The sequence below is a fragment of the Danio rerio genome, chromosome 8 (assembly GCF_049306965.1).
Source record: "Danio rerio strain Tuebingen ecotype United States chromosome 8, GRCz12tu, whole genome shotgun sequence".
Classification (NCBI taxonomy): Eukaryota; Metazoa; Chordata; class Actinopteri; order Cypriniformes; family Danionidae; genus Danio; species Danio rerio.
The window spans coordinates 30,473,606-30,499,327 of NC_133183.1; the positions used below are offsets into that span (position 1 = coordinate 30,473,606).

A 25,722-nucleotide genomic window follows, 5' to 3' on the forward strand; every position below is an offset into this window, starting at 1 on the left:
TCTCAGTAATGGGCCAAAACCTGCGGGGAATAGATAATGAGTTTCTCCTCCCACTTTTCTTCTGCTCTTCGCCTCTTATACACCCATTCCTGACCTCGTACATTGGCATGCTGTGTCTCACCATGTCCTAGAGTTCTGCATGGCATTTCACTGTCACTGCTGATGGACATCAGTGTCAGAAATTTTGCAACTACTATTACGGATACACTGATTACTATGGAGATCACTAAAATGTCCCATGCTCAAGTGTTAAATATTCAGATAACACTTACATATATTTTATAGGACTACATTCTAGTCCAACAGAAAATAATATTATGAAATAGATTTGTACACTACCACTCAAAAGTTATGAAAAACACTTTCATTCATCAAGGATGCAATTATTTACAGAAGTGACAGCAAAAACCGTTTTTGAGACAATTGTGTGAAAATAATACATTGGGCAGCACAATTATTTCGTAGTATTGATGATAATAAGAAATGTCTCCAAGACACCAAATAAGCATATTAGGCTGATTTCTGAAGTAACGTGACACTGAAGACAAGAGTATAATGCTGAAAAGAATTGACTGGATTTTAATATATATTAAAAAAGAAAGCAGTCATTTTCACATTATAACTGTTTTTTCAGCCTGATCTCACGAGGGTACGTAATTATTTTAAGCTTTGTCAGTTTAGTGGCTATAATTCTTTCAGTCGTTCAAAAATGTATGATTTTTAAAAGAATGCTTGTTACCCCACCCCGCCCCTAAACCCAACCATCATTGGGGGATAAGCAAATCGCACTAAAGCATACTGAATTAAACGAATGACATTGTACGAATTCATATGAATCAGCCACTAAATAAAAAAAAAAAACAGGAATTGCCGTGAGATTGTGTTGGGTTTTGCTGCATTTTTAATCAAATACATGCAACCTTGATGACATGCAGCTGTATTAAATCATTACAATACCATGTCAAAATTATTATCAGTTCTCTAGATTTTCCATTAATACACTGTAAATCCCAAAAATTAAGGTAACTCAAATCGATTGCAACAAACCATTAAATTAAAAAACGAATCCTAATGAGTTCTGTGAACTTAATGAAGCAATAGTGTGAACTTTTGAGTAAATGAAGCAATTTGAGCACAGTAAAACCCAATAAGTTAAGGCAACTCAAGCCGTTTGAGGAAACCGATTGCTACAAACCATTTGAGTAAAAAACAAATCTATATGAGTACTGTGAACTTACTCTATTTAAGTTAAAGTAATGAGGTATATAATTAACTCATTACCTACAACACTGAGTTCAAAACTTTTTTTCAAATGAGTAGAATTATCTTTCAGTAAATTTGGATTTAACTACACTCATTTCAAAACTACCGACAACATGTTTTCAATATTTGAAATAATATTTCCAATACAATTGTTTGGGGACATTTATTTTTCTAAGATTTTAATTACAATATTATTATTTAAAATTTGGAAGACATGTGATAATTAGTTAACCAAATAAAACCCAAATAAACATTCTTCTCAAAATATGTACCTATTAAAGAGAAAGTAAATAAAAATGTGGTCTTTTTTTCTAGAACTGATTAATAAAACAATTTTTTAAATGGAATTAAAATAAAATGTATGCTGACGTTATCTAACAGACGACATTAATATATAAAGCAAATATTACCAAATCATTCTTATCTCATTTAAATATTCAAAGAATATTTGGTCTTGATCCATTTCTGACCCTGATGGACATTTATCCTACCTTTATTCCTAAATCACCCCGTCACATTTCTGGCACATTCACAGCTGTGAAGAATCGACAGACTCTCTGTTATGAATATCCATCTGGATATTTTCCAATGTAATAAGACTTGAATTCAGACTCAGCTCTAATTATGCAAAGCTTGATATAATATAGAAAAGCTCTTTTAAAGGCTATTCCAAAGGACTACCATCATCTCTTTGTTTTCAGACAAATATCATTATCCACAAACGTTCGGAAAAAGTATGATACCTGAAGAGACTGAGAAAGTGAACGCAGAAGTGTAAATATGTGTGTAAATAGATCTCAGCAATAATGAGAAACCGCATGTGAGCCAATTCCCTTTGCTTTTATTTCTTTTTACCTTTTCTGAGCTGTTTAACCCTGGACAGGCTAAACAGGATCAGGTACTTCATTAGCTCATTACCTGCTGTAGCTACCAGCAATATTAACAATGCTAATCATTCTCTCTCTGTTCACCAGGATCTGCTCATTTTTCTTTGTCTCCCTCTTTTCTCTCCTGTTTTATTTTTCTTTTGTGGAAGTGCCCAGCCTGGCTGAACAATAATATGAAGTGCCAAAAAAATAAAGAGTTATTTCCATGACAAAAGCCTTCAGCATATGGTAGGCAACTCGCAGCCGTCCATATGGTCCTTGAGAGATTTCAGATTGTCTCTCTTTTTTCCCCTTGCCTTCTCTCTCTATCTTCCTTCCTCCCTGTATAAAGATTTGTTCACTTCTGATATTACATTTTGCCTGTTATGAAGGGTAAAGCCAATAGTGATGTTTATGAACAATAAAATCAATAGCACAAGCAGTCTGTTGTTGTTGTTTTTGTTTTAAGGGTAAAACAAACGAATAATAATCATCAGATGTATTAAGTTGACAATACAGTACTGTACATATTTTTTGGGTAACATATTTTTCGAAAATGCTATTAGATTTGTAAATGACATTCATTTAAATATGTGTCAATTTGCATAGATTTCTAGCACAAAAATCTAAACATTGGCTGAAATCACTTTCAAATGTCTTGTTTCTATTCTTCTCCTTGTTTGACATATTAGAAGATTTAGGGAAGATTTATCATTTTATCACTTCAAAATACAGAAAATACTAAAATCAGTCTTTTCAGCTTTTGTTTTGTAGAATAAATCACTGTACATACTAAGGTAAATTATGTTTGAACATATCTAGAAAAGATATTTAGAATATAAATACAATATATAAGTATGATTTTTTTTTTGTGCTGCTGAAGTGGAGATTTATGGCTCACTGCAGGAGCAAAACTCATTTTGAGAAAACAGCCTTAAAAACATGTCAAGTTCCAATTGAAATGTGCAAACATAAATTGATAAAGTGCTATAAAAGAAATAATTTAAAGAGCAAATTTTGGACCAGACTGAAAAAAAGCCCTAAATCTTGTGTTTATGTTTGCAGTGTCCCCCCTTAAATTTTGCGGTGTACTTAATTACACCGTAATAATATATACATATAAGAACAAGCCATGGTCGACCTGAGCTTCAACAAACGTTGTTGTCTTGATGAACAGCCACAAAGTCAAGAGGAATAGCTGAATCTGCCCTGTGCCCCGTTGTTGTTTACAAGATCCCCTAAAGCACGAGCAGTTTCACTTTCTCGCATGCGTTCGCCGTGCGTCTATATTTGAAATAACAAACTTCTTGAGCTGATGATAATAATGTGTGCTTGATTATTGAAGTGCTTCTGACATCCTTTCAGCAAAGGACAAATGAGAGAGTGAAGCTAAAAAAATCAAACCCTGCAGGTACAGGATGTCAACATGACGTCATTTTGATGTTGTACCCCAATGTACCCCAACGTCCTGGGGATGTTAGATTTTATTTGGAAATGAAAATCGGGTTGACGTCAGAACTAATGTCCAATGTTCAACCTATCAACTTCTAATCAGATTACTCCTTGACATTGTGCGGACATCTATCAGACATTGGATTTTGGTCACGTTCAACACAACCTAAAATCATCAACATAATTGACGTGGTAATTGGACGTCAAAATAAGGTTGTCCTTAGATGATGGCTAGACATTTAATTTTGATCACCTGACGTCATGACGTAAATCTAACTCAGATATCACAAACATCTTATGATGTTGTGTGCCTGCTGGGAAAGGGGAAGCCGGAAAAAAGCAATGGAGCAAATGAGCAAAATGAACAAACTGCCATGTTTAACTATTATCATCACCTTTTGGACTACTATGAACTCGGAAAGACGGAATTACTTTCTAACAAGAGGCTACATGTGCAGGTGATAATTAAGGATATAAATAAGAGGTTTGCACTGACTGTGGACTGTATGTTGCGTGTTGTTTATGAACCCAAATAAGGATTAAATGTATGTTGTGTGTAGTTTTTCTGTGATTGGTAACATATCAGAGACTGCAGGGTCTGTATGTGTTAATATATGTTGCATTTATTAATTTTATATAACTGCAGACCTTACAGTAGGCTATTTAATTGATCTGCAGTTATAATCAAATCATGTTCATAGAAAGGTTAGTAATGAACATTTATACACTAATATTTGTGTGTATAAAGCATCTGTTTTGTCCTTCATATACGTGAACGAACCGTACAACTTTATTTTAACATTTCCTTGAGCGAGAAAGACATCGACTGAAACTTTTGTACACCATGCCCACCATTGGTACCCTTTTGGCAGTGGAAATGCAAGCCTGATAAATGTGACTCATACCGACCTGCACCGGACCGTACTGTACCACTCAGTGTAAACGAGCCATTAATGTGTTTTTAATCTCAGAGCGCCTATAGTTTCAAACACCTGCATTAGCAGAACCTTATATTACCATTTGTAATCTATACCTTTTTACTGTCGAACTGACATGAATTCTGTTCACAACACAAGACTCTGGATGACAGAACCACTTCCTCTGCTCCTCCCTGACAACGCCCATCCATCTGAGCAATGAAACTGCTGATCTAAGATCAGTCTTCCCAGCATGCACCAGTGCTAGAACTACCACCAGAAGCACATTCAAACTGTAATCGAGTCAGCAGCTAAAGTGACTCTGAAACCTGAAGCACATGCATCTGTCCTGGTGCTGTTAAGCCAGTCCAAGTCATTAAATGTTAATGAAACATTGATTTTATGTTGCACTGTGGCCTTACCAAGAGGCAGCACTCAGAGCTGAATGAGACTGATTGCTGATGCTGAGCGAGAGAGTCTGTCATCAGGACACAGGACTGATGCCCAAGAAACCGGAAAGACAAAACAGACTCTGGCATTATGTCCTTCACTGTCCTACAGTGTTTTTGTTTAGCTCTTTGGCTTCTGTCTGATGATCGATTTAATGGATAACACTGGTATATTCATTAACTAATGCATTTAAAATGTAAACACAAATAACTGTTACCCTACTTTTTGAGTTCAGACTTGAAAATGATACATGATATATGCATATGATATATCGTTTGTCAAGATAATTTCAGGTTTAGGCTATTATTATTTTAAATATATGTACTGGAACATGACAGTTAATGCTTTCAAGACCAGGCAGTATATTAACATTGATGGAGTTAAACACCTCCCAATTGTCAGAATGCAGTGTGGTGAAAATGAATGAAAATAAATAAATAAATAAATAAATAAATAAAATCTGTTAATTTAACTGCATTATGTGATATTAGTCAATACTCCATCTAGTGGAAATTTAATGCAGTTTAACAAAATCATTTTTATTGACATTTTCGTTAACATAAATAATAGATTGCATTAGTAATAATGTATATGGTGGTGTAAAAACGTGTTTGTCTCTTAATGATTTCTTAATTTTTTTGAACATTTGTCATACTTTTATTTTTCAGATCATCAAAAATGTTAAATATTAGTCAGGACTTTGACTAGGCCATTCCAAAGTTTTTATTTTGTTTTACTTTAGCCATTTAAAAGCAGACTGAAGTGCTGGTGTGCTTTGGATCATTTTACTTTTGCCTCAAATCTGCTTTAATCCTTCGTGGCATATATTCAACAAGGTACTGGAAATATTCCTCAGAGATTTTAGTCCATATTGACAAGATAGCATTACTAAGTTGCAGATTTGTCGGCTGCACGTCCATCATGCGAATCTTCCGTTCCACCACATCCCAAAGGTGCTCTATTGGATTAAGATCTGGTGACTGTCGAGGCCATTTAAGTACAGTGAACTCATTGACACATTCTAAAAACCAGTCTGAGATGATTCTCGCTTTATGACATGGTGCGTTATTCTGCTGGAAGTAGCCATCAGAAGATGGGTACACTGTGGTCATAAAGGGATGGACATGGTTAGCAATAATACTCAGGTAGGTTGTGGCATTGAAACGATGCTCAATTGGTACCAATGGGCAAAAAGTGTACCAAGAATATATCCCCCACACAATTACACCACCACCAGCCTGAACAATTGAAGGCAGTATGGATCCATGCTTTCATTTTTTTGAGCCTCAACCACCCGAAAGTCACAGGAGAAATGGAGACTCATCAGACCGGGCAACGTTTTTCCAAACATCTATTGCCCAATTTTGGTGAGCCTGTGCGGATTAGCCTCAGCTTCCTGTTCTTAGCTGACAGGAGTGGCACCCGGTGTGGTCTGCTGCTGTAGCCCATCTGTCTCAAGGTTGGACATGTAGTACTTTCAGAGATGCTCTTCTGCATACCTCGGTTTTAACGAGTGGTTATTAGAGTCCCTGTTGCCTTTCTATCAGCTGTAACCAGTCTGGCCATTGTCCTCTGACCTCTGGCATCAACAAGGCATTTGCGCCCACAGAACTGCCGCTCACTGGATATTTTCTCTTTTTCGGACCATTCTCTGTAAACCCTAGACGGTGTTGTACATGAAAATCACAGTAGATCAGCAGTTTCTGAAATACTCAGACCAGCCTGTCTGGCACCAATAACCAGTCACTTAAATCACATTTCTTCCCCATTCTGATGCTCGGTTTGAACTGCAGCAGATTGTCTTGACCATGTCTACATGCCTAAATAAACTGAGTTGCTGCCATGTGATTGGCTGATTAAAAATTTGCATTAACAAGCAGTGACTAAGCAGTAACTAAATACAAAGAGTCACAGCTTTATGACCATGAAATAAAGTGAGTCCCATGATCAAAGCAGTTTATCACTGCATTAGCATATATGCATACACTCAAATCATCACCTTTGAAAGTATACTCCATCTGACAGTATGCTTGACATATGTGCTTTGGAATGGACATCCTTTTTCAGTGATTTCACTTCTTTCGAAAAGTTATATGTGGAAAAATATATATTAGAACTAGTTTGAAAAACATTTGCTGGTATCTTAGAGCACTCGTCAATACAGTTTTGTCATCTTCAGTAGTTAGTTCTTCTTGTTCCATAAGTTCAGTTTCTATACACTGTATACATGTCCTCACATACACATAAAAACTGAATCATACTTTGGGCTTCAGTAATAAAAGTGCTACATTTATGCATACACTGCAAACTGCACTGCACATATTGTCCTTAATTTTTCCTCTGAAAGAATACATTATTGCAACAGCAGCAAAAATCCCCATGCATAAAGGAGGTCATTGTAACTGAAGTCTCACTGTGGTGGAGATGCTGACGTTAGATTTCATAAGGATTAATAATTAAACACCATCATCTGCAATATTGAACATGCAACCCTAAACCACTCAACTCTCAGAACCCTGATAACACGCTGTCCTACTGAGCTTTACCCTTTACTGGCACATGACGCTGAGGTTTAACTTCCCATCATTGATAATAATACATGAAACAAGAACAATGTGAAAAGAAAAATCCTTTTGTCATTTAAGAAAATCCATGTGAGGTCAACACACACAGTATATGTAAGAGAATAATGTGTGTATGTGTATACGCTTTAGCATGTGTTCCGGCATGGTTGAGTTTAGTAGCTAGCTGCTACAATGGTTACTGATTACACTTTATAAGATAAGAGCCCTGATTCTGCTTTAATTGACCAACACAATGATATTGCTCAGCGTTTCTCAACCTTGTTTCCAAAGGACTCACACTACTTCATATTTTAGAAGTGTTATTTAAAACAGTCATTAGTAAAGTGCTTTATCAGGAGGTTAATGGTTTGGTTGGTAAAATCAGCCCCTGGTGGTTAGTTATTGTAACGCACCAGCCTGTTGCCAAAAATCTTTACTCATGGACCCTTTGCATAGACTATGAAAATGCCAGTGTCAAAATTTAACAAAATGCCACCAGAGTTGATAAACATGTCCCTCATATTTAAGATAAAGGGTCGATAAATGCCTTGTTGTACTGAATTGTTGTATTTGTTTTTTCCAGTGCTTAGCATTATAAAAAAAATAAAATATTATTGTTTACCACTATGTATAGAATGCCAATGAAATTGATGTCAATAGCAACTGATGTGTAATATGCCAAGTCTGAACCGCATTTGTAGCAGTTTGAAGAATTCTGACTAAATTATAGAATTAGATACATTTACAAACACAAGAGATGAAACTACACATTTAAATATACACTTATAAAACAGATAGGTATAAAAGAAAGAAAACAGATGCAGGAAACAATTACAAAGTGCAAATAGCGCTTCTTAAAAATGTTAATCTGTGAGTGTGGATTGTATGTTTCCATGGTTAATAACATTATAAATCTAGAAATGTTTATTTTTTGTGTACACATTTTTATTTTTAACTCTTAGCTAATCTGCAAATCTGACACCCTTCTCTCCTATGACTAAAATAATCTTAATATTTTTTAGGTTATTACAAATTCAGAAATTGTATTTTTTTTTTTTACAGAAATTGCAGTTCTGTAAAGTGACTGATTGCTCTCTTTGTTGTTTGAATGGAATTGAATTACAATTATTGCTCATTTATATGGAAGTTAAACCAGTAATAAATTCACATTTTGAAAGCCCCAAAAACACATAAAAGTGGCTGATAATACTTGCATTGCATTTTTGAACATAAGTACTTAGTATTCTTAATTACTTTCAAAACTATTACCTTGATATCAACAGGATCCTGATGTTTGACCTCCATCTGCTGGTGATTATATTTCACTGCAGTCCGACCACAGCTCACTGCTCACTAAATGTCCTACAATGATGAATTGCAATATTTAGGCTGAGGTAATGACAATAGAATAAAAATAGGGTCAGTTAGATTTTTTGGAGTAAATCATCTTTAATCTTTTAAGGTGCGATTCTCCTACTTTTCTTTTGGTCTATTCTAGATCAAGTTCGCTTGACATTCACCCTCTTAAAATAAAAGAACTTAAAATAATGCTATAGGCTGGGCTGAACGCTCTTGTTGTGTCAAACATTATATACAACTCCATTAAATACACAAAGAAAAATCTGAAGAAAAGAGATGTATAATCAAATATAGTTTAATTATATTAAACGGCAACGTTACTATCGGAAAAATAATGAGAGTTTGGTAACTCTGACCTGCAAAAATTCATTTAATGTGAAGACCTGTTTTTAGGTGACCTAAAATAAGCGATATTTATTTTTTCTTTTGTAACACTTTAAAATTAAATCTAAAGTTGTTAGTTAACTAACTAAAATGTTAGTTACCGTATTTATTAATCACAGCATTAGTTAAAGCAGTAATTAATCCGCTCACCATTTACTAATGTATTATTAAGAATTATTAGGTTAATAGACTGTGAGTTAACAAACTTACAATGAATTTTTCCATTAATTAACATTAAAAAAGATTCATAAATGCTAAATGTATTATTATTGACCATTTATTGTAGTATTACTTTTTTGGATAAATACATTTTTATTTGAACAATGTTTTTTAAAAGATGCTACAAATGCAATGTCAGTATGTTAGTATGCCTAGTTTAAAGTGTATGAGTGGCTTAATTAAATTAAAAGAAAGCGTTAACATTATAATTTCACTTTGATTTTAAAATAATTATGAAACCACTAAATATGTATATATATATATATTTTTTTTTTTTTTTAGCAAAAAGTGTTTAGTACGATTAGGACATCTTAAATTCTGTTCTATTTTAGTCTGGTGTAGTTAATTCTATACTACTGAGTCTATTACAGACTAACTCACCATATGGGTTTGCAACTATGGAGCTGAACTTTAACTGAAGTGGACACTTCATCTTCTCACGGCACAGAGTGAATTATCATCTCCTGCTAGCCGTGCCTCATTATCCAGACTTCCTCCCCTTTGCTGATTCTTCAGTGTGCGCCAGCCTGACTGCTCTTGATGTTTTCTGTTGTTTGTGTGAAAACCCATCTGTCTGTTACAGCCTGCTGGCAGTAGGTCCAAACGTCCCTTCTGCTCCTGTCAGAAGAATCAGTTCACAGCATTTAGAGATCCAAATGTTCATTTTCCTTTCCATTAATGATCCACAGCGAGAGACAGAATGAGAGCAGTTCCAAAAAATCTCACCTACTGTAGACATTCCTCCTCACGCCAAATGTCCAGTGTACTGCAGGGACAAATTTGTTGTCGCTTTTCTTGGCGTACGGACAGTTATGTTGTCAGGCCAACTTTTTCACAAACGATTGATCATTTCTGGGAAGACTTTTTTGGCCAGTTTACAAACAAAATCTGAAATGGCAGAACAAGGCTTCAGACATCCGACACTAGGTGGGATGTTTTCTTTTTATCTCATATTTGAATTGTACCCTATATTGTCACCAAAAATTTGAATAACGTTACTTGCTTGTTCCTTTTCATTCAAAATCCATTTTTATTGAGGTGTAAGGCTGTGTGTTTAAATCTTAATCTAATTTCAAATGTATCAGCATTTGTATATCATAAATCAGCAATAACTAACACACGATTAAAACTAGTGAGAAAGTCAAAGTACTGTGGAAAGATTGATACTCATATTCTAACAGATTCAATAACGTTAAACAAGTAACTTAACGTTAGGCTTAAAATTTAGGCACCTTACATTTTAAACACAAACATATTGTTGGATGCTTTATCCATTTTGTTCATAAGCAAGAATACCAAGTGAAGCCAAAGGAGTAGAGTTATTCTGTAATTTTTGTCTTAATTTAAAAAAAGGAAGTATATTCCGAATTAATCGATTGATTCAGGCACTCACTTGTACGTTAAGTCCGTTTCTCTTTCAATGGCTGCAGACTAATAGTACAGTATTGCATATTTACAGCTAATATCATCTCAGAGATATCATTTATTACTATTCTCTCATTTTGTGCGGCAAACATACTTTAAATTTTATTTATGTTTCACGCGTAGCTCTGCGATATCTCGCTGAAACAAAATTAACCGCCAAGTGACGTCAAATGCAGCGTCTCGCTGAGGTCGGGATTCTTCCGATCCGAGTCTAGGAACTTCAGAGGATGTCGGACTTCTAGAGAAATTCTATGTGTTATTTCCCGTATATAAAGTAGGAAAAAACCCAAAATCTAAGGAGTCTGGAAAGCACACACAGCATGGAATTAGGTTAGTGTAGACGTTAGCGTATGGAAGGCCGTTGGGGTCAAACTGAACCAAACGCATTTACACTCAAAGTAGGTCTATAGGGGCTGCTAAAATATTAGGAACTTTTTATTTTGTGAAAAGGCATTGCTCGAAAATGTGTTTTATATTTTTTTGTGCAAGAATGTGGACGTTTAAAAAACTAACAAATAAGGAAACAAAACAAAAAACAAAACAGGTTAACACATAATATATATTTACCAGCAAAATACATGGTAAACATGTCATTTAAGCCTGCATTATACTTATGTGCCAAGCGATTGCTGTACCCCAAGATACATGCTCCATCTGTGCCTCCTCTACGTATTGACACTTTAAAATTCCAGGCCTCGCTCCGCTCCTGTGGCTCTTGGTCCCCCCCAACCTCTGACCTATACCAAGCCGGACAATACAGATTTTGTGTTTATGTAGTCATGACATGTTTTTACTTTTTCAAGGTGCACATCAAGTCTATACGCCTATGCCTTGTTGTGAATCAAAAAGGTTTTCAAAATTGTCTTAAGACAAGAATGGGTGTTGTTCAAATGTTTGATTGCAACTGATGAATAGCTTCTACTTTGCTTCTTGCACGTAGCCATCTGTTTGTGTTGCTCTGACAATAACACTTGCAAAAACCTAGAAGGCACAGGGGTTTCTGGGTCAGTTGGCATTTCTGTGTGGAGTTTGCATGTTCTCCCTGTGTTCGCGCGAGATTCCTCCGGGTGCTTCGGTTTCCCCCACAAGTCCAAAGACTTAGATGCTAAAATTGACCGTATGAGAGTGTATGGATGTTCCCCAGACTGGGTTGCAGCTGAAGCATATCTGCTGCGTAAAACATATGCTGGATAAGTTGGCGGTTCATCCCACTATGGTGACCTTAGATTAATAAAGGGACTAAAAGAAAGAATAAACGAATGAATTATTTAGTGGCGGGAACAGGCTTCCACAGATATTTCTTGGAACGGATGGCCAAAAATATTTTGAATCAAATCAGCAGGTGGCAGTAATGCACTAATAGCAGTCAATTTTCAGAAAAATAGAAGAAGAAAACACCTACACTTCCCTTCTGACTGTTTTTTTTTTCTCAAACTATTTCTAATGTTTCAGATTCTAAGCGGTGATATCCGAAACTTCATCGTAAATCCACTCCGGATTCATATGCGAAACATGGGCAGTTTAAGCAGCGAAAACCGCTCCATTCATTCAGACAACATCCAGGACGTCCATAATATCCCAATGGGTGTTATTATACGACCCATCCCGCCTGTTCTGGACGAGCAGAAGGTCCAAAGCCTCATGACGAGCATACAGGTCAGTACAATAATTAGTACATACTGTAGTGCGAATAACAATTAAACTTTTTTTAAATCAAAGAACCTATTGTGGAATGAAAAAGTTTCTTGGTAACTTATTTACTAGTCATCCTTCTTGCATAGAGGAAGGAACCATCAGTGTCAATGTATCCATATTAATAAATCGTTTAAACTTTTTTATTTTTAAGGGTAATTTTTAACTCCGTTTATCATAGTGGTTTATTATTTTTTTTTTACAATAACATTTGTTTAAAAGTACTCTATGTATTTACTGCTGAGGAAGCCGACCTGGATAGATTGCTGTGCATAGATTTAGTTTATTATAGTTTTTAAATTTTTTAAAACATTTGTTACATTTGTAAAACATGTTTATGTTGGAAAAAAGTGTATGGATACAAGTAGAGCCTGCTTGTTTTTACACAATATTTAAAATATTTAGCAAAAAAATAAAATCTATATCTAAAAATATAAAATTGTTTATTATTAATGTATTATTTTATTGCATTATTAAATGTATATTTAACAATTTTTTTTTTAATTGGTCAAATGTAAATCCTTTCCATCTGGGCCATTTGAAAAAATCCTTAGCCTTTAGCTTTTTTATGGTTCTAAAATTTCATTCATAATGGTCCTAAAAATGTCCTTAAATGTCTTAAATTACCTCGGTGACGCCTGCAGAAACCATGTATTGGTTCCAATCTCGAAATAATATGTTTTGATGAAAGCTGAAAACCTGTTACCATTGACTTCCATATTAGCAAAAACAAATAAGTCAGTGATAAGTTACAGGTTTGTAACCTTCTATATATTAGCTGTCCTTTTTGTTTAACAGAATAAAGAAATTACAAACCCAATATATAGGTTTGGGCAAACTATCCCTATGTCTATTATGGACTTCATTCAACAATTAAATGCTTACATTTAATTTTCTATTTTATTTCCCCTCAGGAGTGCTCCGATATCTCTGTTGTTCCTCCCATTGACGTGCTTTGGATCACTGGAGAAAAGGGGGGCAATTATTATTATTCTTTCGGAGGCTGCCATCGTTTTGCTGCCTATCAGAGGTTAAAAATGAAATCCATACCTGCCAAGATCATCAAATCTAACATTTCAGACCTGCGCACTTACCTGGGAGCATCAACGCCAAATCTACAGTGACAATACTGTGACTTTTCTTTCTTGAACCCATTATTTGAATTACCCCAAACCGTAAATGACTATATTTGACACTATTTTGTCCACTTTTGCTTGGTTGCTGTGGGATTTTCCAAGTCACATTGACTAAACATCAGGGGCGCAACTGCACATTTACTGAGGGGTATGCAGGTTCAAGTTTTACGCCCATGCCCACCTCAATCCAACTTTATTTTGTAACAGGCAAGTGAGAGTGCCAAAATATTTCACCTTGACATGCTTTGCTTTTGTTCTTCTTGTACTACATTTGTCAAACCAAAATGATAGTTATGGGGTCCTAATGACCTCCGTGAAGTTGGCACCCCATAAAAACAAATAATCCCCAAAAATATGCCATTCATTTTTGCTGCATTTGTGCAGCATTTGTGCTGGTTTGGGGTCTGATATATTAAGCATTTTTTTTTGTGACTGTGTGACATCACTTTTCACTCCATGTTGCTCAAATCAGCACAGGTCGTTTGTGCTTGATTTGTGCCGTTAAAACACAAAAATGTTTTCCTTCTTTAGATATAAGCAAAATATTTCTGGAGCTGTGACGTAATGTTACTCTCCACCCCATTTCCTCTAAATTGCACCAAACTGATATCATTCATTTGTGCTCAATTGGTGCTGGTTTGTGCTGTTAAATCAAACACTGTATCTATTTTCATTGTCTGATCATTATATTGATATTATATTGCCTGATCATTATAATTTGGGAGTCGTGCCGTCATTTACAATTGCTGATAAAATAGGTTTAAATTCTGATGTTTTTTTATTTATCCGCTCTGCATGGATGTATAAGTGCATGCAGGCAGATCAGTCAATCTTATTTAGAGCTGAAGTAGATATAGGTGAAAATAGTTTTGTTTTTCTATGTTGGAAGCAAATGTGGGGATTTTTCCCAAAATAACCTAAGATTAGGTTACATGTCTTTTTTTGGCAAAATATGTCCCAGCAACTTAATTTTATGACCCCCATATTCATAGTGGCGAACATGGTGAGGATGTTTTGAAGACCAAACTGGCACGCTATAAAGTCAGTAAGACCTTAAAATATCAGCAAGAGACCAAAATGGTATCTGCTACGTTCCAAATAATATTATAGTATTATATAATAATATATAGGCTGCACAGTGGTGCAGTGGGTAGCACAATAGCCTCACAGCAAGAAGGTCGCTGGTTCCGGCTGGGTCACTTGGCATTTCTGTGTAGAGTTTGCATGTTCTCCCTGTATTCGCATGGGTTTCCTCCGGTTTCCCCCACAAGTCCAAAAATAATGTGGTACAGGTGAATTGGGTAAGCTAATTTGTTCATAGTGTATGGGCATCGTGTATGGGTTAAAAGGGCATCCGATGCGTAGGAAATATGCTGGATAAGTTGGCAGTTCATTCCGCTGTGGCGACCTCAGTTTAATAAATATGGATGAATGTTATAGAACGCAAAAATGTAACTTTCCCGAACATCAACATATTGTTACAACACCAATTTTTATTTCTTTAAATTGAGAAGCAGACTGAATGTATATCTTGAGAAGTAATGCTTCAATTCATGATCAGACAGATAAAACCTTATAATTCAAGGCGCAAAATGACTTTTAGGAGTTAGAAGGTCCCTGTCTGCATTTGCCCTGTTTGTTTTACCCCAACTTGCAAATTGAGATGAATTTTGATAATTTACATTAAGAGTACTTTTAGGCTCTCTGTCATGTTAATGTATGAAAAAAAAACTGTTACACACATATTGCTTGCTATATGGAATGCGAAAACATTGAAGCTCAATATCTCAAAATCATTTTCTGCAAATAGAACCTTGTATTTCCAAGATGACGATTTTCTGACGAGTTTTCCTTTTTTTTTAAATTTTTATACTTCCTATATTGGAAGCGGACGTGGGGATTTTTTCCTCTCAAATTTGCCTAAAATTAGGTTACATGTCTTTTTTGACAAAATATGTCCCAGCAACTTATTTGATAACGTGGTGAGGACGTTTTAAAGACCAAACAGGCACGTTATGAAGGCATGTCAAGAAGAGACATATTATAGTATTATATATTATTATATATAATAATGTTATAGAAAGCAAAAAATGTAAAAAAAAATTCTCGAACATCATCATCATATTGTTACACCAATTTTTATTTCTTTAATTAAATTAATAAGCAGAATGATTGTAGAAAGCGGATACTTTAAGATATACTCCTTCCCCTCTCTCTGCTCCACATGCTTTCCTGTCTATACTCTCAACTGTGCTATCAATTAAAGCTGAAAATTCCACAAAAAAAAAAAAAAAAAAACATTTTAAGTTTGCTAAAGGTGATCCTGGACTATCATGAACATTTAAGTGAAGTTTATTCATAAACTAATTTCAAGAGGATCACGTGCTTATGATTGACAAGGCTGGCCCTGAGTCAAGCTTATGAACGAACCACCAATCAGGCTATTCCTAACCCAGTATAAATAACCAAACGCCCTACCTTTAGTCATCTTCGTTTTGAAGAATCCCCCCTTCCACCCCTTCTCCTCCTCTTTTCTACAGGGCAGCACGGTGGCCCAGTGGCTAGCACTGCGGCCTCACAGCAAAAAATGCCTCCGACTTGGGTATCCACCCAACCGGTCAGCATTTTCGTGCGGAGTTCATGTTCTCCCCGTGCTTGCGTGGGTTTTCCCCGGGTCCTCCGGTTTCCTCCCACACTCCCAAAAACATGAGACTAAGTAAATTGACTAAACCAAATTAGCACCAAATTCAATTCTGTCTGCAACACATCACCTTAGCAATCCTTACGCAGCAGGAGGGGGGGGGGGGGGGTCTCGAGATCTACCCGAGTCAAACTCCCCTCTTGCCCTGCAACGGAATCCTCGAGCCCGGAGCTCCCTCCCAAGACAGCATGCCAAACTAGCTTATTATCAATCATCAGCTAAGTGTGAACTCTTGAAATACTGTGTAAATTCACTAATGTTGATTCTGGACCATCATCATTTAAATACAGTGTAAATTTACTAATGTTGATCCTGGACCATGATCATTTAAGTACAGTGTAAATTCACTAATGTAGATTCTGGACCATGACCATTTAAATACAGTGTAAATTCACTAATGTTGATCCTGGACCATCATCATTTAAATACAGTGTAAATTCACTAATGTTGATCCTGGACCATCATCATTTAAATACAGTGTAAATTTACTAATGTTGATCCTGGACCATCATCATTTAAATACAGTGTAAATTTACTAATGTTGATCCTGGACCATCATCATTTAAATACAGTGTAAATTTACTAATGTTGATCCTGGACCATCATCATTTAAATACAGTGTAAATTTACTAATGTTGATCCTGGACCATCATCATTTGAATACAGTGTAAATTTACTAATGTTGATCCTGGACCATCATCATTTAAATACAGTGTAAATTTACTAATGTTGATCCTGGACCATCATCATTTAAATACAGTGTAAATTTACTAATGTTGATCTTGGACCATCATCATTTAAATACAGTGTAAATTTACTAATGTTGATCCTGGACCATCATCATTTAAATACAGTGTAAATTTACTAATGTTGATCCTGGACCATCATCATTTAAATACAGTGTAAATTTACTAATGTTGATCCTGGACCATGATAATTTAAATACAGTGTAAATTTACTAATGTTGATCCTGGACCATCATCATTTAAAAACAGTGTAAATTTACTAATGTTGATCCTGGACCATCATCATTTAAATACAGTGTAAATTCACTAATGTTGATTCTGGACCATCATCATTTAAATACAGTGTAAATTCACTAATGTTGATTCTGGACCATCATCATTTAATTACAGTGTAAATTTACTAATGTTGATCCTGGACCATCATAATTTAAATAAAGTGTAAATTTACTAATGTTGATCCCGGACCCTCATAATTTAAATACAGTGTAAATTTACTAATGTTGATCCTGGACCATCATCATTTAAATACAGTGTAAATTCACTAATGTTGATCCTGGACCATCATCATTTGAATACAGTGTAAATTTACTAATGTTGATCCTGGACCATCATCATTTAAATACAGTGTAAATTTACTAATGTTGATCCTGGACCATCATCATTTAAATAAAGTGTAAATTTACTAATGTTGATTCTGGACCATCATCATTTAAATAAAGTGTAAATTCACTAATGTTGATCCTGGACCATCATCATTTGAATAAAGTGTAAATTTACTAATGTTGATTCTGGACCATCATAATTTAAATACAGTGTAAATTCACTAATGTTGATCCTGGACCATCATCATTTAAATACAGTGTAAATTCACTAATGTTGATCCTGGACCATCATAATTTAAATACAGTGTAAATTCACTAATGTTGATCCTGGACCATCATCATTTAAATACAGTGTAAATTTACTAATGTTGATCCCGGACCCTCATAATTTAAATACAGTGTAAATTTACTAATGTTGATCCTGGACCATCATCATTTAAATACAGTGTAAATTCACTAATGTTGATCCTGGACCGTCATCATTTGAATACAGTGTAAATTTACTAATGTTGATCCTGGACCATCATCATTTAAATACAGTGTAAATTCACTAATGTTGATCCTGGACCATCATCATTTAAATACAGTGTAAATTCACTAATGTTGATCCTGGACCATCATAATTTAAATACAGTGTAAATTCACTAATGTTGATCCTGGACCATCATCATTTAAATACAGTGTAAATTTACTAATGTTGATCCCGGACCCTCATAATTTAAATACAGTGTAAATTTACTAATGTTGATCCTGGACCATCATCATTTAAATACAGTGTAAATTCACTAATGTTGATCCTGGACCGTCATCATTTGAATACAGTGTAAATTTACTAATGTTGATCCTGGACCATCATCATTTAAATACAGTGTAAATTCACTAATGTTGATCCTGGACCATCATCATTTAAATACAGTGTAAATTCACTAATGTTGATCCTGGACCATCATCATTTAAATAAAGTGTAAATTCACTAATGTTGATCCTGGACCATCATAATTTAAAAACAGTGTAAATTCACTAATGTTGATCCTGGACCATCATCATTTAAATACAGTGTAAATTTACTAATGTTGATCCTGGACCATCATCATTTAAATACAGTGTAAATTTACTAATGTTGATCCTGGACCATCATCATTTAAATACAGTGTAAATTTACTAATGTTGATCCTGGACCATCATCATTTAAATACAGTGTAAATTTACTAATGTTGATCTTGGACCATCATCATTTAAATACAGTGTAAATTTACTAATGTTGATCCTGGACCATCATCATTTAAATACAGTGTAAATTTACTAATGTTGATCCTGGACCATCATCATTTAAATACAGTGTAAATTTACTAATGTTGATCCTGGACCATGATAATTTAAATACAGTGTAAATTTACTAATGTTGATCCTGGACCATCATCATTTAAAAACAGTGTAAATTTACTAATGTTGATCCTGGACCATCATCATTTAAATACAGTGTAAATTCACTAATGTTGATTCTGGACCATCATCATTTAAATACAGTGTAAATTCACTAATGTTGATTCTGGACCATCATCATTTAATTACAGTGTAAATTTACTAATGTTGATCCTGGACCATCATAATTTAAATAAAGTGTAAATTTACTAATGTTGATCCCGGACCCTCATAATTTAAATACAGTGTAAATTTACTAATGTTGATCCTGGACCATCATCATTTAAATACAGTGTAAATTCACTAATGTTGATCCTGGACCATCATCATTTGAATACAGTGTAAATTTACTAATGTTGATCCTGGACCATCATCATTTAAAAACAGTGTAAATTTACTAATGTTGATCCTGGACCATCATCATTTAAATACAGTGTAAATTTACTAATGTTGATCCTGGACCATCATCATTTAAATAAAGTGTAAATTTACTAATGTTGATTCTGGACCATCATCATTTAAATAAAGTGTAAATTCACTAATGTTGATCCTGGACCATCATCATTTGAATAAAGTGTAAATTTACTAATGTTGATTCTGGACCATCATAATTTAAATACAGTGTAAATTCACTAATGTTGATCCTGGACCATCATAATTTAAATACAGTGTAAATTCACTAATGTTGATCCTGGACCATCATCATTTAAATACAGTGTAAATTTACTAATGTTGATCCTGGACCATCATCATTTAAATACAGTGTAAATTCACTAATGTTGATCCTGGACCATCATAATTTAAATACAGTGTAAATTCACTAATGTTGATCCTGGACCATCATCATTTAAATACAGTGTAAATTTACTAATGTTGATCCCGGACCCTCATAATTTAAATACAGTGTAAATTTACTAATGTTGATCCTGGACCATCATCATTTAAATACAGTGTAAATTCACTAATGTTGATCCTGGACCGTCATCATTTGAATACAGTGTAAATTTACTAATGTTGATCCTGGACCGTCATAATTTAAAAACAGTGTAAATTTACTAATGTTGATCCTGGACCATCATCATTTAAATACAGTGTAAATTCACTAATGTTGATCCTGGACCATCATCATTTAAATACAGTGTAAATTCACTAATGTTGATCCTGGACCATCATCATTTAAATAAAGTGTAAATTCACTAATGTTGATCCTGGACCATCATAATTTAAAAACAGTGTAAATTTACTAATGTTAATCCTGGACCATCATCATTTAAATACAGTGTAAATTTACTAATGTTGATCCTGGACCATTATCATTTACATAAAAAGTAAATTCACTAATGTTGATCCTGGACCATCTTCATTTAAATACAGTGTAAATTTACTAATGTTGATCCTGGACCATCATCATTTAAAAACAGTGTAAATTCACTAATGTTGATCCTGGACCATCATCATTTAAAAACAGTGTAAATTTACTAATGTTGATCCTGGACCATCATCATTTAAATAAAGTGTAAATTCACTAATGTTGATCCTGGACCATCTTCATTTAAATACAGTGTAAATTTACTAATGTTGATCCTGGACCATCATCATTTAAAAACAGTGTAAATTCACTAATGTTGATCCTGGACCATCATCATTTAAAAACAGTGTAAATTTACTAATGTTGATCCTGGACCATCATCATTTAAATACAGTGTAAATTTACTAATGTTGGTCCTGGACCATCATCATTTAAATAAAGTGTAAATTCACTAATGTTGATCCTGGACCATCATCATTTAAATACAGTGTAAATTTACTAATGTTGATCCTGGACCATCATCATTTAAATAAAGTTTAAATTCACTAATGTTGATCCTGGACCATCATCATTTAAATACAGTGTAAATTTACTAATGTTGATCCTGGACCATCATCATTTAAATACAGTGTAAATTCACGAATGTTGATCCTGGACCATCATCATTTAAATACAGTATAAATTTACTAATGTTGATCCTGGACCATCATCATTTAAATACAGTGTAAATTTACTAATGTTGATCCTGGACCATCATAATTTAAATACAGTGTAAATTTACTAATGTTGATCCTGGACCATCATCATTTAAATAAAGTGTAAATTCACTAATGTTGATCCTGGACCATCATCATTTAAATAAAGTGTAAATTCACTAATGTTGATCCTGGACCATCATCATTTAAATAAAGTGTAAATTCACTAATGTTGATCCTGGACCATCATCATTTAATTAAAGTATAAATTCACTAATGTTGATCCTGGACCATCATCATTTAAATACAGTGTAAATTTACTAATGTTGATCCTGGACCATCATCATTTAAATACAGTGTAAATTCACTAATGTTGATCCTGGACCGTCATAATTTAAAAACAGTGTAAATTTACTAATGTTGATCCTGGACCATCATCATTTGAATAAAGTGTAAATTTACTAATGTTGATCCTGGACCATCATCATTTAAATACAGTGTAAATTTACTAATGTTGATCCTGGACCATCATCATTTAAATACAGTGTAAATTCACTAATGTTGATCTTGGACCATCATCATTTAAATACAGTGTAAATTTACTAATGTTGATCCTGGACCATCATCATTTAAATACAGTGTAAATTTACTAATGTTGATCCTGGACCATCATCATTTAAATACAGTGTAAATTCACTAATGTTGATCCTGGACCATCATCATTTAAATACAGTGTAAATTCACTAATGTTGATCCTGGACCATCATCATTTAAATACAGTGTAAATTCACTAATGTTGATCCTGGACCATCATCATTTAAATACAGTGTAAATTTACTAATGTTGATCCTGGACCATCATCATTTAAATACAGTGTAAATTTACTAATGTTGATCCTGGACCATCATCATTTAAATACAGTGTAAATTTACTAATGTTGATCTTGGACCATCATCATTTAAATACAGTGTAAATTTACTAATGTTGATCCTGGACCATGATAATTTAAATACAGTGTAAATTTACTAATGTTGATCCTGGACCATCATCATTTAAAAACAGTGTAAATTTACTAATGTTGATCCTGGACCATCATCATTTAAATACAGTGTAAATTCACTAATGTTGATTCTGGACCATCATCATTTAAATACAGTGTAAATTCACTAATGTTGATTCTGGACCATCATCATTTAATTACAGTGTAAATTTATTAATGTTGATCCTGGACCATCATAATTTAAATAAAGTGTAAATTTACTAATGTTGATCCCGGACCCTCATAATTTAAATACAGTGTAAATTTACTAATGTTGATCCTGGACCATCATCATTTAAATACAGTGTAAATTCACTAATGTTGATCCTGGACCATCATCATTTAAATACAGTGTAAATTCACTAATGTTGATCCTGGACCATCATCATTTAAATACAGTGTAAATTCACTAATGTTGATCCTGGACCATTATCATTTAAATACAGTGTAAATTCACTAATGTTGATCCTGGACCGTCATAATTTAAATAAAGTGTAAATTTACTAATGTTGATACTGGACCATCATCATTTAAATACAGTGTAAATTCACTAATGTTGATCCTGGACCATCATCATTTAAATACAGTGTAAATTCACTAATGTTGATCCTGGACCATCATCATTTAAATAAAGTGTAAATTCACTAATGTTGATCCTGGACCATCATAATTTAAAAACAGTGTAAATTTACTAATGTTAATCCTGGACCATCATCATTTAAATACAGTGTAAATTTACTAATGTTGATCCTGGACCATCATCATTTAAATACAGTGTAAATTTACTAATGTTGATCCTGGACCATCATCATTTAAAAACAGTGTAAATTTACTAATGTTGATCCTGGACCATCATCATTTAAATACAGTGTAAATTTACTAATGTTGATCCTGGACCATTATCATTTACATAAAAAGTAAATTCACTAATGTTGATCCTGGACCATCATCATTTAAATAAAGTGTAAATTCACTAATGTTGATCCTGGACCATCTTCATTTAAATACAGTGTAAATTTACTAATGTTGATCCTGGACCATTATCATTTACATAAAAAGTAAATTCACTAATGTTGATCCTGGACCATCATCATTTAAATAAAGTGTAAATTTCCTAATGTTGATCCTGGACCATCATCGTTTAAATTGAGTGTAAATTTACTAATGTTGATCCTGGACCATCATCATTTAAATAAAGTGTAAATTCACTAATGTTGATCCTGGACCATCATCATTTAAATAAAGTGTAAATTCACTAATGTTGATCCTGGACCATCATCATTTAAAAACAGTGTAAATTTACTAATGTTGATCCTGGACCATCATCATTTAAATACAGTGTAAATTTACTAATGTTGGTCCTGGACCATCATCATTTAAATAAAGTGTAAATTCACTAATGTTGATCCTGGACCATCATCATTTAAATACAGTGTAAATTTACTAATGTTGATCCTGGACCATCATCATTTAAATAAAGTTTAAATTCACTAATGTTGATCCTGGACCATCATCATTTAAATACAGTGTAAATTTACTAATGTTGATCCTGGACCATCATCATTTAAATACAGTGTAAATTTACTAATGTTGATCCTGGACCATCATAATTTAAATAAAGTGTAAATTTACTAATGTTGATCCTGGACCATCATCATTTAAATAAAGTGTAAATTCACTAATGTTGATCCTGGACCATCATCATTTAAATAAAGTGTAAATTCACTAATGTTGATCCTGGACCATCATCATTTAATTAAAGTATAAATTCACTAATGTTGATCCTGGACCATCATCATTTAAATACAGTGTAAATTTACTAATGTTGATCCTGGACCATCATCATTTAAATACAGTGTAAATTTACTAATGTTGATCCTGGACCATCATCATTTAAATACAGTGTAAATTCACTAATGTTGATCCTGGACCGTCATAATTTAAAAACAGTGTAAATTTACTAATGTTGATCCTGGACCATCATCATTTGAATAAAGTGTAAATTTACTAATGTTGATCCTGGACCATCATCATTTAAATACAGTGTAAATTCACTAATGTTGATCTTGGACCATCATCATTTAAATACAGTGTAAATTCACTAATGTTGATCCTGGACCATCATCATTTAAATACAGTGTAAATTCACTAATGTTGATCCTGGACCATCATCATTTAAATACAGTGTAAATTTACTAATGTTGATCCTGGACCATCATCTTTTAAATACAGTGTAAATTCAGTAATGTTGATCCTGGACCATGATAATTTAAATACAGTGTAAATTTACTAATGTTGATCCTGGACCATCATAATTTAAATACAGTGTAAATTTACTAATGTTGATCCTGGACCATCATCATTTAAATACAGTGTAAATTTACTAATGTTGATCCTGGACCATCATCATTTAAATACAGTGTAAATTCAGTAATGTTGATCCTGGACCATCATCATTTAAATACAGTGTAAATTTACTAATGTTGATCCTGGACCATCATCATTTAAATACAGTGTAAATTTACTAATGTTGATCTTGGACCATCATCATTTAAATACAGTGTAAATTTACTAATGTTGATCCTGGACCATCATCATTTAAATACAGTGTAAATTCACTAATGTTGATCCTGGACCATCATCATTTAAATACAGTGTAAATTCACTAATGTTGATCCTGGACCATCATCATTTAAATAAAGTGTAAATTCACTAATGTTGATCCTGGACCATCATAATTTAAAAACAGTGTAAATTTACTAATGTTAATCCTGGACCATCATCATTTAAATACAGTGTAAATTTACTAATGTTGATCCTGGACCATCATCATTTAAATACAGTGTAAATTTACTAATGTTGATCCTGGACCATTATCATTTACATAAAAAGTAAATTCACTAATGTTGATCCTGGACCATCATCATTTAAATAAAGTGTAAATTCACTAATGTTGATCCTGGACCATCATCATTTAAATACAGTGTAAATTTACTAATGTTGATCCTGGACCATGATCATTTAAGTACAGTGTAAATTCACTAATGTAGATTCTGGACCATGACCATTTAAATACAGTGTAAATTCACTAATGTTGATCCTAGACCATCATCATTTAAATACAGTGTAAATTCACTAATGTTGATCCTGGACCATCATCATTTAAATACAGTGTAAATTTACTAATGTTGATCCTGGACCATCATCATTTAAATAAAGTGTAAATTTACTAATGTTGATCCTGGACCATCATCATTTAAATACAGTGTAAATTTACTAATGTTGATCCTGGACCATCATCATTTAAATACAGTGTAAATTTACTAATGTTGATCCTGGACCATCATCATTTAAATACAGTGTAAATTTACTAATGTTGATCCTGGACCATCATCATTTAAATACAGTGTAAATTTACTAATGTTAATCCTGGACCATCATCATTTAAATACAGTGTAAATTTACTAATGTTGATCCTGGA

The 25,722-nt window shown here is 33.7% G+C and overlaps 1 protein-coding gene and 1 long non-coding RNA gene across 27 annotated transcripts in view; one reads left to right on the top strand and one right to left on the bottom strand.

The window, feature by feature from the left end:
- The window catches only part of LOC137496363 (uncharacterized), a 105,278-nt gene extending 94,010 nt beyond the window's left edge, over nucleotides 1-11,268 (bottom strand). For 5 of the 23 annotated variants that reach the window (XR_012384401.1, XR_012384404.1, XR_012384406.1 and 2 more), the window contains exons 1-4: nucleotides 10,868-11,112; nucleotides 10,201-10,362; nucleotides 9,856-10,092; nucleotides 8,782-8,874 (exon numbers count right to left, since the gene is read on the bottom strand). This is a non-coding gene — a long non-coding RNA (uncharacterized lncRNA). Of the gene's footprint in view, nucleotides 1-5,464; nucleotides 6,609-8,781; nucleotides 8,875-9,855; nucleotides 10,093-10,200; nucleotides 10,363-10,473; nucleotides 10,723-10,867 lie in introns of those variants that run through there. The other 18 variants (XR_012384403.1, XR_012384417.1, XR_012384418.1 and 15 more) reach the window with 11 other exon arrangements.
- On the top strand, nucleotides 10,235-16,050 carry srxn1 (sulfiredoxin 1 homolog (S. cerevisiae)). Of its 4 annotated transcripts, none has more exons than XM_073910468.1 (3): nucleotides 10,235-10,401; nucleotides 12,352-12,555; nucleotides 13,506-16,050. In XM_073910468.1, the coding sequence occupies exons 2-3, from the start codon at nucleotides 12,403-12,405 to the stop codon at nucleotides 13,713-13,715; spliced, it is 363 nt and encodes a 120-aa protein (XP_073766569.1). In that variant the 5' UTR covers nucleotides 10,235-10,401; nucleotides 12,352-12,402; the 3' UTR covers nucleotides 13,716-16,050. The 4 variants fall into 4 exon arrangements, with proteins under 4 accessions (XP_073766569.1, XP_073766568.1, XP_073766570.1 ...); XM_073910467.1 differs by lacking the exon at nucleotides 10,235-10,401 and adding an exon at nucleotides 10,673-11,229; XM_073910469.1 differs by lacking the exon at nucleotides 10,235-10,401 and adding an exon at nucleotides 10,735-10,869.
- Nucleotides 16,051-25,722: the final 9,672 nt, after the last annotated feature.

Excerpts from the sequence above, each read along its gene's own strand:
- srxn1 (XM_002663127.8), top strand. The coding sequence starts at position 11,250 with ATGGAAGGCCGTTGGGGTCAAACTGAACCAAACGCATTTACACTCAAA. Across the intron at positions 11,298-12,351 it reads CAAACGCATTTACACTCAAA|ATTCTAAGCGGTGATATCCG; the intron begins GTAGGTCTATAG and ends CTAATGTTTCAG. Across the intron at positions 12,556-13,505 it reads GCCTCATGACGAGCATACAG|GAGTGCTCCGATATCTCTGT; the intron begins GTCAGTACAATA and ends ATTTCCCCTCAG.